This window comes from Gossypium hirsutum, chromosome A02, assembly GCF_007990345.1.
Source record: "Gossypium hirsutum isolate 1008001.06 chromosome A02, Gossypium_hirsutum_v2.1, whole genome shotgun sequence".
Lineage (NCBI taxonomy): Eukaryota > Viridiplantae > Streptophyta > Magnoliopsida > Malvales > Malvaceae > Gossypium > Gossypium hirsutum.
In genome coordinates, this window is record NC_053425.1 from 4,353,914 (window position 1) to 4,373,287 (window position 19,374).

General features: G+C 33.0%; 1 protein-coding gene across 1 annotated transcript; it reads right to left on the bottom strand.

The window, feature by feature from the left end:
* Nucleotides 1-10,772: 10,772 nt before the first annotated feature.
* LOC121216314 (RING-H2 finger protein ATL3-like) lies at nt 10,773-13,840 on the bottom strand. Its single transcript, XM_041091924.1, has 2 exons — nt 13,521-13,840; nt 10,773-10,878 (listed from the first exon to the last, which is right to left on the bottom strand). The coding sequence occupies exons 1-2, from the start codon at nt 13,838-13,840 to the stop codon at nt 10,773-10,775; spliced, it is 426 nt and encodes a 141-aa protein (XP_040947858.1).
* Nucleotides 13,841-19,374: the final 5,534 nt, after the last annotated feature.

Genomic DNA, 19,374 nt, shown 5'->3' on the forward strand with positions numbered 1-19,374 from the left:
GACTTGGTCTCGAGACAATTTAGCTTAAGTCTTGAGACATGAACGCATCGAAGTTAAATTCATTTTGTCCTGTTTCAGGTCTCAAGACAAGGATCCAAACATCAAAACAGAAATAGTAAAATAGAGGAAGTCTGTCTTGAAATCTAGTCTCCGGACATGATAATTTATATTATTTGGTATTCATTTTCATGTTTCATGTAATATCCTTTTCATATATTCAAGTCAAAATATCATATATAATACGGTACACTACTTAAATTGTCATATTTACATGCTCATTCAGGGTATCCGAACCTACCTGACTAAATTGCAGAAATACCAAGATTTAAGGGCATATTGGTAATTTACCATTTTCCCAAATTTCACCCAATCTTAAATTGATAATTTCATTCAATTTATTAATTTAGATAATAAAACAATTTATTCCCTTCAATTTAGTCATTTTTTACATTTTTACAAAATTACCCCCTAAAGTTTTACTTTTATTCAATTTAGTCCATGAACTTAAAACATGCAAATTAGCCATGCTAACTGAATATTCATATATATTTTTCCTCCTCCTCCTCTCCATTCCACATCCTTAATGTATATAACATTCTTGTAAGTACGATTTCACAATTTACTTATTAATGCTCACATCAATCTGTTCACACGAGTCATAGTCACTCAATTATTTATAATTCGAGCTACAGAGCTCAAAATTAAGATCCGTAAATTTTTCCTAAAACTAGACTCACATATCATTCCACCATAAAATTTTAAGAATTTTTAGTTTAGCCAATTAGTACAGTTTATTCATTTAAGTTTCCCCTGTTTCACTATCCAACAGTTCTGACCTCTCTTCACTAAAAATTAATTATATCACAGTACAAAACTCGGATAATGTTCCCATTGATTTATATTGAAAATAGACTCATTAAGGATTCTAAGCATATACATTTGAGACTCTAATTAGTTTTCTCCAAATTTTGGTGATTTTTCAAAGTCAAAACAGGGGAACCCGAATTCATTCTAACATTGTCTCACAAAATTCATTATATCTCATAATTTACAAATCCATTACTTACACCGTTTCTTCTATGAAAAACTAGACTCAATAAGCTTTAATTTCATATTCTATTCATCTTCTAATTCGATTTATAAAATTTATGGTGATTTTTCAAAGTTAGTCTACTCCTGCTGTCCAATATTGTTTTAGTTCAAGATGTTTATTACCATTTTTCCTCTAAATTTCAAAGGTCATACAATTCAGTCCTTGCTCAATTAGCCCATCTATTAAGCTAATTTTTCTCAATTAACATTTTATTCCATGATTTTAAACTATTACACAATCTTTGAAAATCAGAATTTTAACACTAAACTTTAATTCACAACTTTTTCACAATTAGGTCCTAAAATCAATATCTATTGAAATTACTTGATAAAATCATCAAACAACAAAATAAAAGCTTCAAATTCATTTTATTTCATCATAAACAGCTAACACTTATCAATGATAGCTTTTAATTTTGTTCATAAAATCAAAAACTAATGAATTAAACACTTGGACCTAATTGTAAAAGTCACAAAAACATAAAAATCTCAAAGAAAAGGATAAGAATTGAACTCACATATGTCAAAGTATGAAAAACCAGCAGCTTTCAGACCTCCCATGGCGTTTTTGCTGAAGAAAATGATGATATCTCTAGATTTTTCAAATTTGTCTTGTTTTATATGTTTAATTTGCAAAATTTCCCATTTTGCCCTTGTTTCTCCTTGTCTTTTTTGCTGATTTTCTTGCCCAACCGTCCAGCCCATACAATTTGGGTCCAATTGCCTTTTAAATCCATCCTTTTTAATCACTTAAACTATTTAATCACAATTTAATAAATTTCGCACTATTTTCAATTTAGTCCTTTTTAATTAATTGACTAACCAAACATTAAAATTTTCTAACGAAACTTTAATACTAACTTAATAACACTCCATAAGTATTTATAAAAATATTTATGGCTCGGTTTATAAATCCTAGGTCTCGATACCTTGTTTTCAACCAAATTTACCTGATTAATTCTTTTAAAATCGCAAAATTCACTAATTAAAAATAATTCTTTTAAGTTCGCGCTTGGCCTATAATTATTATTTGTTAAAATTTATAAACTTACTCGTCGGATTTAGTGATCTCGAATCACTGTTTCCGACACCACTGAAAAATTTGGCTGTTACAACTCTCCCCCCTTTAGGGATTTTCGTCCCCGAAAATCTTACCAGAAAAAGTTGCTTTCAACTCTAATGAAAAACTTCCACTAAATTTCTCAGAATCACAACCGAATTAATCTCAAACATCTCTTCCCAATAACCTTTAGATTGTAGCATACAGTGTCGGAGCATATCATCAAAATCTCACTCATTCCCTCATAATTACAACTCTGGTAAGGGGGTGAGGTCGTAAAGCCTCTAACTTAACTCTCATAACTACACACATATGACTTGACATTCATACATAACATCATCGTTTTCACATAATTCACTTCAAGAAAATTTATACACTTATATAGTCTATCAATATTTTCTGCCATCTACAATTTCAAACAATGAATTCACTTAGTTTAGCTCAATATCAACAATTAATCAATTTCAATCTTTTAAGTCCATTTATCACTTACCTTTCTTAATCAATTTAGGGAACCATTTCAGAATTGAGTATTTCGTTTTCATCATGCCATAGTAAAACTATGGTCTTGTACATAGTCACATATCACACACCGTAGCCATAGCCCAGCCATGGTCTTACACAAATCACATATCACACTGATGTCATATATCAGATATGGTCTTATACGGAAGCACGTAATCACATATCTCTGATGCCATAGCCCAGCTATGGTCTTATACAGATCACATATCACATTGATGCCATGGTCCAACCATTGTCTTTTCCGTCAATTCGTCTTAGCCACTGAACGAAAGTACTCAAATCCGTTGTTCCACTTAATTTGTACTTTTATTCAAATATCATTTTACAACTATCACAGTTTAATGACATTCATATGCAATAATATACTATATCATTCATGAAATTTTCATATCACAACATTAAATTTAGCCATATGAACTTATTAATCATACTTATTCAACCAAGTGTACATAAACACACACTTATTCAGTTTTGAATAAAATTTACTTAATCAAACATGTTGGGCACATAACATCGTAGACATGCCAAACAGACACGGATAGTCTTATCATAATAGACATAGTCATCATAAACCAAAGAACATACTTTAAGGATAAATCATGATAGATAATTTACGAAATAAGAGTTATAGGAAAACCGAGATAAAGAACTCCAAAATATGATACCATACCAGAAATCCGAGAACATAACTCATACGAAAATAATAATAAATATCCAAATGATTTCTCAGAGAAAACCGGAAGAGACAGAAGAATAGTCTCATGTAAGTTTCACCATCGACTTCTTTTTCCAAACATAATAGAATTGAATCCCATATGGAGTGATAGGGATTTAACACTTAATAATAAAAAATAATTTGAATTATAATAATATAATCGTATGTTGAGCATGTTTGTACTCAGTGGTATTACCATAATTCAAATTATAAATACTATAATAAATAATAGACATCAAACATGTAACAATATAAGTCATATGTGTTAATTATGCTTTAATTTCATATCTCGGCAACAGTCTTTCATCAAATAGCATCATATATCATCTATATTATCTTTAATCAATTCATGAACCTTTGGTTCAAGCTTTCAATCTCATATCTCTATTTCAATTCACAATTCACATTTCTTTTCATAATTCCACTTTTTCACACTTTCAATAGTTTATTCGATCAAATTCATTCGATTTTCTCATTTCATTTACTCAACCCTATTAACATAACTCGGACTCAGACGGATACACGGATCCAACCAAACACACCAGTAAGGCACATTGTGCCTAAAACGGTACATAGTACCTGATCAGAATACGACACATAAGTGACTGAAACGACACACGAGGTGCCTGAAACGACACACGAGGTGCCTGATACGACACACAAGGTGCCTGAAATACGACACATAAAGTGCCTGATCAGTATAGCCGACAAATCCCGTACACTTCCAGTTCCTATGGCATGCCAATTATATCCGACTAGTCCGACAAGTTAATAGGGAATTAAATTCTCATTTCAATTTCACTTAATATTCATATTTACCCCTATTAACAAGACTCGGACTTTGGCGGATACACGGATTCCATCTAAACACACCAAAATGTCCAACCAAAACACACCAGTATAATCCTCCAAAACACACCAGTATAATCCTCCAAAACACACCAGTATCATAACATCAAAGTAAAATTTATAAAAATATAAAATAGCCTGTCTCGAGACATCATGCTGAAATTTGATGAATAGTATTTGATTTCAAATCCTAACTCTATTTTTAAATTGACATTGAATCATCATGTTTCTGTTGATAATGGTGATTGTTTGGTGATTATTATGAATTATTGTCAAATTTTTTTATTAAATTATGTGAAATAGTCTGAGTTGCTTCAATAATAACATCACGCATTCAAATCCGACTATTATAGGTCAATTTTGGCCCATTTACATTAAACCCCATGACCCATTTACATTTTTACAAACCCAACAAATTTAACCCAAACTAAACCTACCCAATACACATCAGCCAACCCTTACCCACTAACCTTACAAAACCATTAACCCACTTAAACCGCAGCCCATTTACATTATAACCCAAAACCCAATTACACCCTAACCCATTAACATCAGCCCAATACCAATACAAAACAAATCAGAAAAAAACTTAGCCGACTCAGCCACTTGCCCACCTGCCCTTTGACACTAGCCACCAGCACCATCCCCTGGCGCCACCAGCTTTGCTCCACCACCACAATACCTGCAAACAGTAAAACGAAGGGACAGAAACAATAAAAAATGAATGTAAAAGGGTTATAAAACCCGAATGAAATGTTGTAAAAAGAAGATTAGGGGATAAATAAAAAAACAGCAGATTCAACCATTTGGGAACATCAATACCAGCAAAGAGATTTAAACAACATATAGCATAAATCAAATAGAAAAAACAAAAGAAAAACACAAACGAAAACAGAAACCGGAAGGTAATTTGTTCATTTTTCTTTTCCTTTCTTTTTTTTTTCTTTTTTAACATACATATACATACATACATACATACATAATTTGATTACCTTGCTCCGCGAATACAAAGATGTATTTGCATGGTCATATCAGGACATGCCAGGATTGGATGAAGATGTAGTGGTCCATAAGCTCCCATTAAAGCCAGAATGCAAACCCATTCAACAAAAGTTAAGACAGATAAGACCCAATATGTTGTTGAAAATAAAAGAGGAAGTCAAGAAGCAATTTGATGTTGGCTTCCTACAAGCCTCCAAATATCCAGAACGGGTGGCTAACATTGTCCCGGTACCAAAGAAAGACGACAAAGTACGAATGTGTGTGGATTATCGTGACCTGAATCGAGCAAGTCCTAAAGATAATTTTCCCTTACCATACATTGATACGTTGGTGGATAACACAGCAAAACATTCATTGTTTTCCTTCATGGATGGATTCTCGGGGTATAATCAGATCAATATGGCCCCTGAGGATATGGAGAAAACTACCTTCGTAACAATGTGGGGAATATTCTGCCATAAAGTGATGTCATTTGGGTTAAAGAATACTGGGGCAATATATCAGAGGGCTATGGTGACGTTATTCTATGACATGATGCATAAAGAAATAGAAGTCTAAGTCGACGATATGATTGCTAAATACCGAGGGGAAGAAGAGCATGTAGTGAACCTCAAGAAGTTGTTCAGAAGGCTGAGAAAGTTTCAGCTAAAGCTTAATCTAGCCAAATGTATGTTTGGGGTTACCTCGGGAAAGTTGCTAGGCTTCATTGTCAGCAAAATAGGTATCGAGGTTGATCCAGATAAAATAAAAGCCATTCAAGAGTTATCACCTCCGTGCACGCAAAAGGAAGTCAGAGGATTTTTAGGGAGGTTAAACTACATCGCTCGGTTCATTGCTCAACTGACCAACCAGTGCGACCCAATTTTTCGACTCTTTTGAAAACATAATCCCAGAGAATGGAATGAGGAGTGCCAAGAGGCTTTTGACAAGATAAAACAGTATTTGTCTAGTCCCCCGGTGCTAGTACCGCCAACTCCAGGAAGGCCATTAATATTGTATCTGACTGTGTTCGAAAATTCAATGGGTTGCGTACTGGGGCAACATGATGAGTCAGGGAAAAGAGAAAAGGCGATTTACTATCTCAGCAAAAAGTTCACAGAGTATGAGGCAAAGTATTCGTCAATTGAAAAATACTGTTGCGCTCTGGTTTGGGTAGCTCGGAGACTCAGGCAATATATGTTATAGCATACGACATGGTTAATTTCAAAGATGGATCCAATAAAGTACATGATGGAATCACCTGCACTCTCAGGAAGAATGGCACGATGGCAGATCTTACTATCGGAATACGACATTGCCTATGTAAGTCAAAAGTCGATAAAAGGAAGCACAATAGCTGACTTCTTAGCAACTCGAACAACTGATGAATACGAGCTATTGAGATTTGATTTCCCGGATTAAGACTTGATGTGCATTACTGAAAAGGAGCACGTGTCATCAAAAGAAAAGTCATGGAAAATGAGCTTTGATGGCGCATCGAATGCCTTGGGGCATGGGATTGGAGCAGTTTTGGTATCACCAGAAGGGAACCATTATCTGTTCACTGCCAGGCTAAATTTCTTCTGTACCAACAACATAGCGGAATATGAGGCCTGTATCATGGGACTTCGTGTAGCTATTGAACGAAAAATCGAAAGCTTAGAGGTGTACGGGGACTCAGCGTTGGTGATATACCAAATCCGTAGAGATTGGGAAGTGAGAGATTCGAAATTAGTCAAATACAGCAATCTAGTATCAGGGCTGATTAAAGAATTTAAAGAAATAACTTTTAATTACTTCCCACGAGAAGACAACCAATTGGCTGATGCCCTGGCCACCTTGGCCTCAATGTTCAAAGCGAACAGAGAAACAGAAATAATGCCTCTTCAAATGAGTATATATGAAGTCCTGCACATTGCTTCAGCATTGAGAAAGAGCCAGATGGACGACCATGGTTCCATGATATGCTAGAATATGTCAAGAATCAAAGGTATCCTGAACAACCAAATGAGAACGACAAAAGAACAATAAGAAGAATGGCATTAGGATTTGTTCTTGATGGGGACATTCTGTACAAAAAAGGAAAAGATCAGGTGCTCTTAAGATACGTGGATGCTGTTGAAGCCAGAAAAATACTTGAAGATGTCCATGAGGGAATCTGTGGGACACATGCCAATGGTTTCACTATGGCCAGGAAGATTATGAGACTCGGTTATTACTGGTTGACGATGGAAAGCGACTGCATTAGTTTTGCAAGAAAATGCCACAAATGTCAAATCTATGGCGATAAGATTCATGTAGCCCCTTCGCCCCTTCATGTCATGACCTCTCCATGGCCTTTTTCTATGTGGGGCATGGATGTTATAGGGCCAATTTCCCCAAAAGCTTCTAATGGAGACCGATTTATTTTTATGGTTATTGATTACTTCACAAAATGGATAGAAGCTACTTCGTTTGCTAATGTGACGAAGACTGCAATTTGTAGGTTTTTAAAAAAGGAAATCATTTGTCGATATGGTTTGCCTGAAAGAATTATTTCAGATAACGCCATGAATCTGAACAATAAGATGATGAAGGAGGTGTGTGAACAATTTCATATAAAGCATCATAACTCATCTCCCTATGGCCCGAAAATGAACGGAGCTATTGAAGAGGCCAACAAGAATATTAAGAAGATTATTGGGAAAATGACCGAGACATATAAAGACTGGCATGAGAAGCTACCGTTTGCTTTGTATTCATATCGCACATCTGTACGGACATCTACGGGGGCAACTCTTTTCTCTCTGGTCTATGGAATGGAACCTGTGCTACCTATCGAAGTTGAGATCCCTTCTCTACGAGTCTTAATGGAGTCGAAATTAGAGGAAGCAGAATGGGTTCGAGCTCGATATGACCAGTTAAACCTCATCGAAGAAAAACGTCTAAAGGTAATTTGTCATGGACAGATGTACCAGAAGAGAATGATCGCGGCCCATGACAAGAAAGTACGGCCAAGAGAATTCCACGAAGGAGAACTCGTGTTGAGAAAGATTCTCCCAATACAAAAAGACCTGCGAGGAAAATGGGCACCAAATTGGGAAGGACCATACGTCGTAAAGAAGGCTTTCTTTGGTGGAGCTTTGATTCTCACTGAGATAGATGGGAAGGAGTTACTTAATCCAGTGAATTCAAATGCTATAAAAAATATTATGCCTGAAAAAAGAAAATCAAGATGAAAACCCGAAAAGGGCATCTTAAAAAAAAGGGATCAAGGTGAAAACTCGAAAAATGCGTCTTGATTAACATAAAAGATTAGGATGAAAACCCGAAAGGGCGTTCTAATGAAGCAAACCCGGGCTTAAAAAGCAAGGCGTTTTGAACGATGGGTTAAACAGAGAGATTACAGTATTTGAAGCATTTCTGAAAGCTCGAAATCTTCTACGCAAGAAGCCGGGCTCGAAAAGATTCTTGATTGAGGAACATGGAAAAGTTCATGCGTTGAATATCTAGAGCATTTGTATCCGTTGAATGTGATTCCTTTTTCTCTTTATGACACTTTTTCACTATCATTGGTAAACTTTTTTGGTTTGCTACATTTGAAATAAATAAATGTGAGGTATCCTTCTGTTCCTACCTGACCATCTTCATGCATCTCATTAGGTGGTTTATTTACATGATAAATAGTGAAATGACATACTCTAAACAAAAGAAATGTTAAGCATTACCCGGATAAGAATTTGATAAGTACAAGAGATTCAAAACAAAGACAAAGTTCAACCAAGGGCAAAAGAGTGATATTTGAGAAACACAGATTACTCGTGAAACTTGGAGACGGGTACAACGCCTAAAGAGAAAGTCAAGAGTCAAAGAAATGAACGCAGATCCTCAAAAATCGTGACGAAAAAGGACATATGACAAACATGCCTAAGGCGCATAGCATAATCATGTAGGCATAAAGGCATTTAAGATAAACATGTGCATATCATGATAACATCATGCATGACATATACAGGTACTCTAGTAGAGCAAGAGGATGTGATAATAGCTGTATTGAATCAAAGGAAAAGGCACCTGAGTTCCACCAGATGATAGGTTTTGGTATTTTGATGTTTTATTTTTGTTTTCAAAAATCAACTCATATTGCGAGAGGTGAGTTGAGCCTCAAGACACGTTGAGGTATTTTCAATTTCTATCTTTCAAAAAAATCAACTCATATTGCGAGAAGTGAGTTGAGCCTCAGGACACACTGAAGTAATTTAAATTTCTGTTTGTCAAAAATCAACTCATATTGCGAGAGGTGAGTTGAGCCTCAGGACACACTGAGGTATTTTCAAATTCTGTTTTTCAATTTATGTTTTTCAAAAATCAATTCATATTGCTAGAGGTGAGTTGAGCTTCAAGACACGTTGAGGTATTTTCAATTTCTATCTTTCAAAAAATCAACTCATATTGCGAGAGGTGAGTTGAGCCTTAGGACACGCTGAGATAATTTCAACTTCTGTTTGTCAAAAATCAACTCATATTGCGAGAAGTGAGTTGAGCCTCAAGGCACACTGAGGTATTTTTTATTTTCGTTTTCCAACTTATGCTTTTAAAAAAAATCGACTCATATTGCGAGTAGTGAGTTGAGCCTCGGGTCGCACGCTGAGGTATTGTTAGTTTATATTTTTCAAAGAAATCAACTCATATTGCGAGAGGTGAGTTGAGCCTCAGAGCACACTGAGGTATTTTCAATTTCTTCTTTTTAATTTTTGTTTTTCAAGAAAATCAACCCATATTGTGAGAGGTAAGTTGAGCCTTGGCTCACGTGCTGAGCTATTTTCAATTTTTGTTTTTAATGTCTGTTTTTAAAGAGTCAATTCATATTGCGAGAAATGAGTTGAGCTCAAGATCACATGCCGAGTAAGAATAAAGATTGAAGCTGATGGAAGACACCAGATTTGGCCTCCCTGAAGTTGCAGCGGAGCAGGTTAAAAGTTGCAAGTCTTGTCTCCCTGAAGTTGCAGTGGAGCTGATCAAGGATATCAAATCTTGCCTTTCTAAAGTTACAGAAGAGAAGACTACAAACCTTATCTCACTAAAACGATAGAAGACCAGATCGAAGCCACAAGTCTTATATAATTGAAGCTACATTGAAGTAGAGTGAAGCTACGAGGAATATATCAGAAGATGCAGTGGATTGAGCCAAAGCTACAAGATGCGATGGACTGGAAAGAGACTACTTGAACAAGAAGAGCACCAATGAAGTCAAGACTCGGCAAGACGGGGCAAAATTGGCCTTTCATTATATATCTGCTCTATTCCCGTTACACGACAATGAGCAAAGAAGGGCAGTTGTTATAGGCCAATTTTGACCCATTTACATTAAACCCCATGACCCATTTACATTTTTACAAACCCAACAAATTGAACCCAAACTAAACCTACCCAATACACATCAGCCAACCCTTACCCACTAACCTTACAAAACCATAAACCCACTTAAACCGCAGCCCATTTACATTATAACCCAAAACCCAATTACACCCTAACCCACTAACATCAGCCCAATACCAAATACAAAACAAATCAGAAAAAAACCCTAGCCGACTCAGCCACTTGCCCATTTGCCCTCTGACACCAGCCACCAGCACCATCCCCTGGCGCCACCAGCTCTGCTCCACCGCCACAATACCTGCAAACAGTAAAACGAAGGGATAGAAACAATAAAAATGAATGTAAAAGGGTTATAAAACCCGAATGAAATGTTGTAAAAAGAAGATTGGGGGATAAATAAAAAATAGCAGATTCAACCATTTGGGAACATCAATACCAGCAAAGAGATTTAAACAACATATAGCATAAATCAAATAGAAAAAACAGAGGAAAAACATAAAAGAAAACAACGAACGAAAACAGAAACCGGAAGGTAATTTGTTCATTTTTCTTTTCCTTTCTTTTTTTTTCTTTTTTAACATACATATACATACATATTGTAAAATGTAAAAAAAATATAAAACAAAAAAATATAAAATTTTTACTTTCTCACGGTGGCCGGCGCCGGGGCCGGCGATGGATCGATGGCCGGGCTCCCCACCGGAATTCGCCCCAGCTCTCCCTCTCCCTCTTTTTTTTTCTTTCCAAGCTCCAAATGAATTTTTTTTTCTGATTTTTAGGCTATTTATAGCCTTTAAAAACGGTGCCGTTTTGGCATTAAATTTCAGGGCACAAAACGACGTCGTTTTGCCCTGGATTGGGTCGACCCGACCCTACCCGCTAGGATCCGTGTGTTTTTGTAGCGGAAGGGCTAATTACGCTTTTGGCCCTTCCGCATTTTTATTGTTCTTCAATCAAGTTTATTTTGATTTTTAATTCGACTTTGCAATTTGTTACACTTTTCAATTGAGTCCCTCTTACTGTGCAGCGTTTTAATAACTGGGAATATTGCGCTCTTGGTCCCTCTAAGTCATGCGCGGGTTGCAATTTGGCCCTGTGTCCTATTTTATTTCTAATTTCGCCCCAAAATTCTATTTTGATCTCAATTTCGTCCTTTTTGTCGTTTTTGCTCTCAAATAAAATTTGTAATATTAATTTTGCTATTATTATTGTTATATTATTGTTACTTATTATTATTATTATTATATATTAGTGTATATCTTCATTACATATGCATACGTATATACTTATCTATAGTGTTTTTTTTAGTTACTTTAATTTCATGTTATTATTATTAGTATTATAATATTATATTTATTATTAATGTTAGTATATATTTTAGTATATGTGTATGTATATATACTTTTCATACAGTATTATCATTTCTATTATTATTATATCTATTATTTTCACTATTATTATTATTTTTTATCATCATTATACATGTATATATATAGATATTTTTTAGTACTTATTATAATATTTTCTTATTATTATGTATATTATTTTTACTCATTTCTTCACTATTTTTATTTATATTTTTAATACTCTTATATTCTTATATTATGTATATTATTATTTTTATTATACATATCACGTATGCATTTTTTAAATATCATATTATTCATGTATTTCATTATATATGTATATATCTTTAATATATATATAGGTGTATCTTTATGTAATATTAGTATTGTTCTTAATATTAGCATTTTTTTTAACATTATAATTATGTGTGTATATATATTATGTAAATGTTTTAATATTATATTCTATATACGTTTTTATATATTACGAATATATATGCCTTTTAAACCTTGTATTTATTTATATATCATGTATATATTATTATTAGATTTATTTTATTCCTATTATACTTATTATTAATATTAGTACATATATTTTATTATACGTGTATATATATTTATATATATAGCATTATTTTCATATATTATTATGCTCATTAATATACTTGTTATTTTCCATATTGCCACTGATTATATTGTTAGGTGTTATTTGGTGTACATATATCTTTCTATTATTACTATTATTATTATTGTTATTAGTATGTGTTTATTATATATGTACATTGTATATGTTCATTTTAAATATGTTATGTATATATATATATTATGTACCTATATTTAGTATTATTATGTAAACATTTTTTCATTCCTATATTACGTACATACTCTTAGAATCATCATTATATATATGCATTCATTGTTTCTATTTCGTGTTCAATTCTAGTATTACGTTTAATATCGCATATATCTTTATTATTTTTAATTGTCACACTTATATTTGCTTCAATATATTTCTAGCTTTGTCATTCATTTATTTTATCAATTTGCTTTGGACTATTTCGAAAATCTTATTCTTGTTTTCCTAATTAACTTCAATACATGAGGCAACGTATTGGTTTAATACTAAGTCGCCGATTTCAACGCTATGTTGGGTGAACATCAATCGACTCGTGTTAAAACGGTATGTCCTTCTCAAAAATCAAAAGAATTGAATATTCTCGTGTTTCAACCAGATCACAACTAAATGTTACATTGAACTCGTATTTTTGAAAATCAAGACAACACGTATTTTACAATATACCAATTTTGGGCATCGCGAGGGTGCTAATACCTTCCTCGCGCGTAACCGACTCCCGAACCCTAATTTTTCTCTGGCTTTTTGACGTAGACCTAAACTCGGCATTCTTTTTGTTTTAAAAAGAAAAAAAATCTAATAGGTGTCCGATCACACCTAAAAAAAAGGATCGGTGGCGACTCCCTTTTTATTTCAAAATCAAACTTTAGCTTTCAAGTTTTCACTAAATCGCCATAATTAGCGACCTAGCGAAAATTTTACGTCGCTACACCGACGATCAGATCAAATGTGAGGTATTACACAAAACCATCATTTGGAGACTGAAGATGAACTTGAACATTCGCTTCATCTCCTAAAACAAGGTGATTTGAATTCTCAAACTCATCACCAACAACAATGGGGTTTCTATAAAGAGGACAAGTGGAGTGTGATTGAAACCATATATGAATACAAACAACGTGGAAACCATGGTTATATTTTGGAAGCAGCCTAGCTTTCTTTCCTTCTACAAGCTCAGACAAACAAATCTCACATTCAAGCCTTTCTTTGAACTCGTCTTGACAGAAAATTAACACTGGAGAGTGAAGCGAGACTTGTTGATTCGAGACCTTTGGTTGCATGTTGAGGGTGAGCAGTGTCTTGCCCTAGAGCAAACACGAAACATGTCAACCTTCCCAATTCCTTCCTCTTCATTGCTGCGTTAGAAACTCACACAAGAGACCCAATTAATGCAAATGTCTCAAAATATTTTGAGTTACCTCATTTTTAAATTAAATTAAAAATGTCATGTTAAAATTTCATTTAATATTTTAATGCGAGTGATTAAAATAAACTAATTATATAACGTAAATATTTAAATTATATATATTTTTATTTTAAATACTTCAATAATTTTTTATATTTTTATTTTAAATACTTCAATAATTTTTTTTATTTATAATTGAATGATTATCTGTATAATTTATTTAATGGGGTAAAACGGAATGATTGAGGACATCCACTCTTAATCCCTAGTATAGAGAAATAAAAAGTATGGCAAATGGGTGTTTGGTTCACATCCACCTCCAAACCCAATCGGCTATCGACGATACCACCTTAGTAAAATTGTGAACACCCATCCTTTCAACTTTCCATTTGTATAGCCGAATCCATCCCACCCAAGGCCGACAAGAACCCTCTCCATCTCACTTCCACCTTGAAGGGAACCTTCAGTAGAGGTGATTAGTTTAGCTGGATAGAACTATTCATTATAATTTAATCTCGTCCTCAATTTTTTTCATTTTTGTTTCTTGGTCCTCGGTTTTCCACAAACAAATTAACTCTTGAGTTAGATATATGCAATTTACAAAAAAAAACTTCAAACTTTATGTGATGGCTTGATAATCAAAAGTGTTAATTGCCTAAAATGTAACTTAGGTTTGAGTCATAGTAGTGGCGTTTGTTTGTTCAGACTTTATCAATAAATATCTAAATAATAATTAAAACAAATGAAGTTGCCTTGAAATATTTCTAAAATTTTAATTTGTATTATTCCTACTTGATTTTATTTATTATTTATACATTAAATAAAAGAAAAACCCAGACTAAGCAAACTATGTACGTAGTGAACAGGGAAACGTTTTCACCAATCAAAATCGTGCGCAAATCTTAGTACGCGACGCGAGTAGGGGTAAATAACGCACCGTCCACCAACCGAAAGAATCACCAGCCAACTTTAATGGTGAAGACGAGATTTTGAAAAGTCTAAAATTTCTTGCACAGCAGAAACTCTGTCGAAAATCACCGACAATTTTAAAAGTATTAAAAAGATTTTCTTATTGGCATCTTTACCTATATATATATAGACAAAGAGGGTATGATTTTGTTGCAAGTGACAATATGATCTGACTTGTTTGAATTAAATTTTAATTTCTCCAATTAATTTAATATTAGTCGTGTTGGTTATTCGGGTTTTATCATGTTATTATAATTTATTAAAAAAAGTTAAAGTTAAAAATTAAATATTATTTTCAAAACTTTATATTATCATTAGACCAATACTTCATTACTAGTTGATATAAATTTTTTTTTAATAATCTCATTATAAATTCTGATTATATCTGCTCTTTTTGACACAATGTCTAGCACTACCCATAACTTCTTCTCACCTCATAAATAAGAGAACAATACATTTCAGCTCACTCGAACTTATGTCCCCTACGTTGATAACAATACCTTTATTTATCCATATTGTATCCTTATAAAGAAAAAGAAACATGAAGCTGTATATAATCTTTTAACATTATTATTGTTATCCGAACTTCATCTCACACGTTATCTTTTATATAAAACCAAAAAGAGTTTACAATTAATTAATAGCCTAATTATTAAATATGGTTGTGTCTGGCTTTTCAAGTGACATCAACCATTATAGCAAAGGAGTGTGTTGATAGGAGTAGAAGAAGAAGAAAACCTTCTGTTTTAGATGTTCTGATTTGACAAATTGTTTTGGTCACGATTTGTCAATAATTAGCATGGTACGAGAAGCAAAGTACACCAGACAATACAGCACGTTTGGTTCGCTGTATTAGAATAGAGGCGTAATGGAATAAATGTGTAATGGAATAGAGGCGTAATAGCAAATCAATTGTTTGGTTGAATCTAATGGAATAGAGGCGTAATAATATTATTGTGTTTGGTTGAATGGAATAGAGGTGTAATAGCATAATGGAAAAAAACTAAAATAACTAGAATACCCTTAACATAAATTTGTTTAGGTGAATGATTATTGTTATTGTTATTAAATTTTAATAAGATTATTAATATAAATAATAAATAATTTAATCATATTTTAACATAATTATTATTAAATATAATTTAATAAAAATATATAATTTAGTAAAATTCTTAATATTAAATATTCTTATATGAATTTTCTAAAATCATAATATATAATACTATAAAATATAATTTAACATAATTATTATTAAATATAATTTAATAAAAATATATAATTTAATAAAATTCTTAATATTAAATATTCTTATATGAATTTTCTAAAATCATAATATATATAATACTACAATACTTACAAATTCTATTAATCTGGTCCTAACTTTAAAAAATTCAATAAACTTAACCTTCAATTTTACATATTATATAAATTTAACCATTATTCTTAAAATTCAAAATAAAAATTAAAAAACTAAAAAATTTAAACATTTATTTTTCGATAAAAATACATACAAAATTATAAAAATATTTATAAATAAATGAATATCTATTTTTCTCATTTTTTAACATGACATTTATTTATTAGAATAATAAATTTATAAATAAAACAATTTAAAGAGAAAAAGCAATAAAAAGAATTAGACAAATTTAAAAAAATATTAAACATTAACTTGGCTGGATCTTGTACAAGGAAAACAAAGCCATTAACTTGGCAACCATACATCTGAAATAAGCATATGAAATTGAAGTTCAAAATAATCAAAAAAAATGAAGCTTCAAAATGTGTGACATTGAACACATAATCAATTACAGAAAAGTTGCTATGTTTTGGCACTAAAAGCAACCGCAAGCCACAACTACCAGCATGTCAAGGATTAAATTTGTTTTGGCACCAAAAGTAAACCACAAGTCACAAGAACCAGCATGTCAAGGATTGAATTTGTTTGGGCACTAAAAGCAACCGCAATCACAAGCCACAAGTACCAGTCCAACCCCTTAACCTACAGCTTAATTGCAGAAACCTTATGAGCCCTCAAACTGATATATATTGCCGAATCTTGGTAAGAAGAAGCAAAGGAGAGAAAAGGGGTTTTCCAGGAATGAAAGAAAATGAAAATGAATACCTTGAAAACGGCATAATTAGAAAACAACATGCTCAGTTAGTAAGCAATAAAGAATATTTAGTTTAAATGACAGGAAGGAAGTCTAATTCATTATGCACTCCTTTGTGCTAATAGGAACCATTTCATAGTCGAGCATACGAACAATCAGAAACAGAAACTTATATAATATCCAAGGCAACACCAATGTTCGTGAAGAGAATTCAGAATTACGAACAGCCAAAAACAAAACTTGAAAATAACCTACATAAAAGCGTTCAATGTTATATTTCATATTTACTCCAGGCTAATGTTATTTTCTCCACCAATTTTAAAAACATTGAGCATGACTAACTATCCACAGAAGCAAGTAAGAAAACGAAATTCTAAATTCCACAAAAGAAACCAACTACTGCAAAACTTGAGAGCATCAGGAATAACCATTCTCTTGTCTTGTCATATGGTGCAAGAATCCCCTCATAAGCCTTCAATTCACACCAGCGAAAGCTGCCACCCCATGCTTAGTCTTTGCAAGGAATCATCCTGCAATCAAAGAAAATATCAATTACCATAAGGACAGTCAAAATGAAGCCCAGTTATATACTCCATATATGCTGAAGCCAAACACATTGCCTTTGCACCATAAGATTCATAGACCTTGTCAGCTATTAGTTTTCTCTCAATCCAACAATAATAACCTGAAGCACACTCATTCTACTCTCTTTCAATTCGTCCCTACATTTTACCTATAACCAACTATAACAAACACACAGATCTCTAACAAGAAAAACCAATAGCAAACTCTCATTATTAAACATAAAGCCAAATTGATTAGGAAACTACTTTGGAGGAAGATTGGCAGTAAGTTGCTCAAGTCAAGACTGGGAAACGGATCTCTAGATTCAATTTTGTAACACATGCAAGTTTACCAAGTCTACCACTCATTTCACTACACAAAGACACCCTGAAAATATTGCATTCGATCATTTCACAAGAAAATAGATTGATAATCTAAACATCCATCAGTATTGCAAATGATAAGCTAGAATTGGCAGAGATTTACAGGTCCACGATAGAAAGTAAAGCAATCCAGTATAATAGAACCAGAAAGCCTTACATAGAAAAGAACATATATGATATTAAAATCAATAAAAACCTGGGAGGAGTTTGTCCCAGCGAAGAGTCCTCTTCATCACCAGTCGAGTACAAATTAGTAAAATTTGACTCGAACTTTTCATCATCCACATCGACTCGTGGTTGCACCTCCAATTCATCCATAAATTCATCATCGGTCTCCTTATGCTTCCCAGCCAACTTTCTCCGCAAAATGGCCTCAAGAACTGAAGGGAGTGCCTCTTCATACCCTTCAAAGTACTTCTTGATCGGGTTTTCAGCTCTGGCACCAAAGAACTAACAAAGTTAAACAACATAACAAAAAAACAAATTAAAGACTTGTTCAAAGTCGGGCAAGGTTTAGGGATTCTGATTTGGGGAAGAGGGGAAACGGGAAATGGGGAAATGGTTGTTAAAGACTTGTTCAGAGAGGGAGCTGGAAAGAGTCGAGTTTTCAGCGTTGGTTGAAAAAGACTGGGAGGGTAAAACAGGGCATAGAAATTGGGAAGACGTCCGTAATAGCTAATCGTCGTTTTGGGAAGGGAATACAAAAGCAGAGATTTTGGGGAATAGGCCGGTAATGTAATACGCCTGTAATAGGCATACAGTGAACCAAACGCCGGATTAGGTGAGGCGCGCGGAATAGATGGGTAATCGCATACCCATTACAGCGAACCAAACATAAGAATCAGTCGCTTTGCATTCCATTTCAATTTGAATTTCTTGATTATAAGTTGATATTTCCTAGAAAAATTGAGATTTTGGGAATTTTAAGATTTTATATTCAATTTCGTCTTAAGAAATGACGGGTATCGTTTCTAATATTATATAAAGGAGTCTTAATATTATAAGATAGTTTTATTTATCTCTTGAATTGAAAAAAAAAACCGAATATTTTAATTAAAAAGATTAAGTAGAATATTGAATCTCACAATTCAAATACCAAAATTTGATCGATGTTTAGCTAGATAATAATTTTAATCTTGGTTTAATTAGAAAGAAAGAGTAACACATGACAGTATGTCGGCACATAATTAAACTTTTGGTCTATTTATATGTTAAGTCTATCCCATTTTGAAATTAAATTTAAATAGCGTTAAAAGATATAAGAATAATAAAAATAAACTCTTCTCATTTAAAAAATTAAAAATATATAAAATTCTCATTTAAATTACCCAATATAATTTTTTAAGTTTATTGGGTAATTTAAATAAGAATTTTATATAGTT

What these genes read in the sequence shown, in the direction of transcription:
- LOC121216314 (XM_041091924.1), bottom strand. Translation starts at nt 13,840, where the DNA reads ATGCAACCAAAGGTCTCGAATCAACAAGTCTCGCTTCACTCTCCAGTG. An exon ending in TCTCCAAATGATGGTTTTGT is followed by an intron (nt 10,879 to 13,520) that starts GTAATACCTCAC and finishes TACTGTTTGCAG; the next exon opens with GTATTGTGGCGGTGGAGCAG.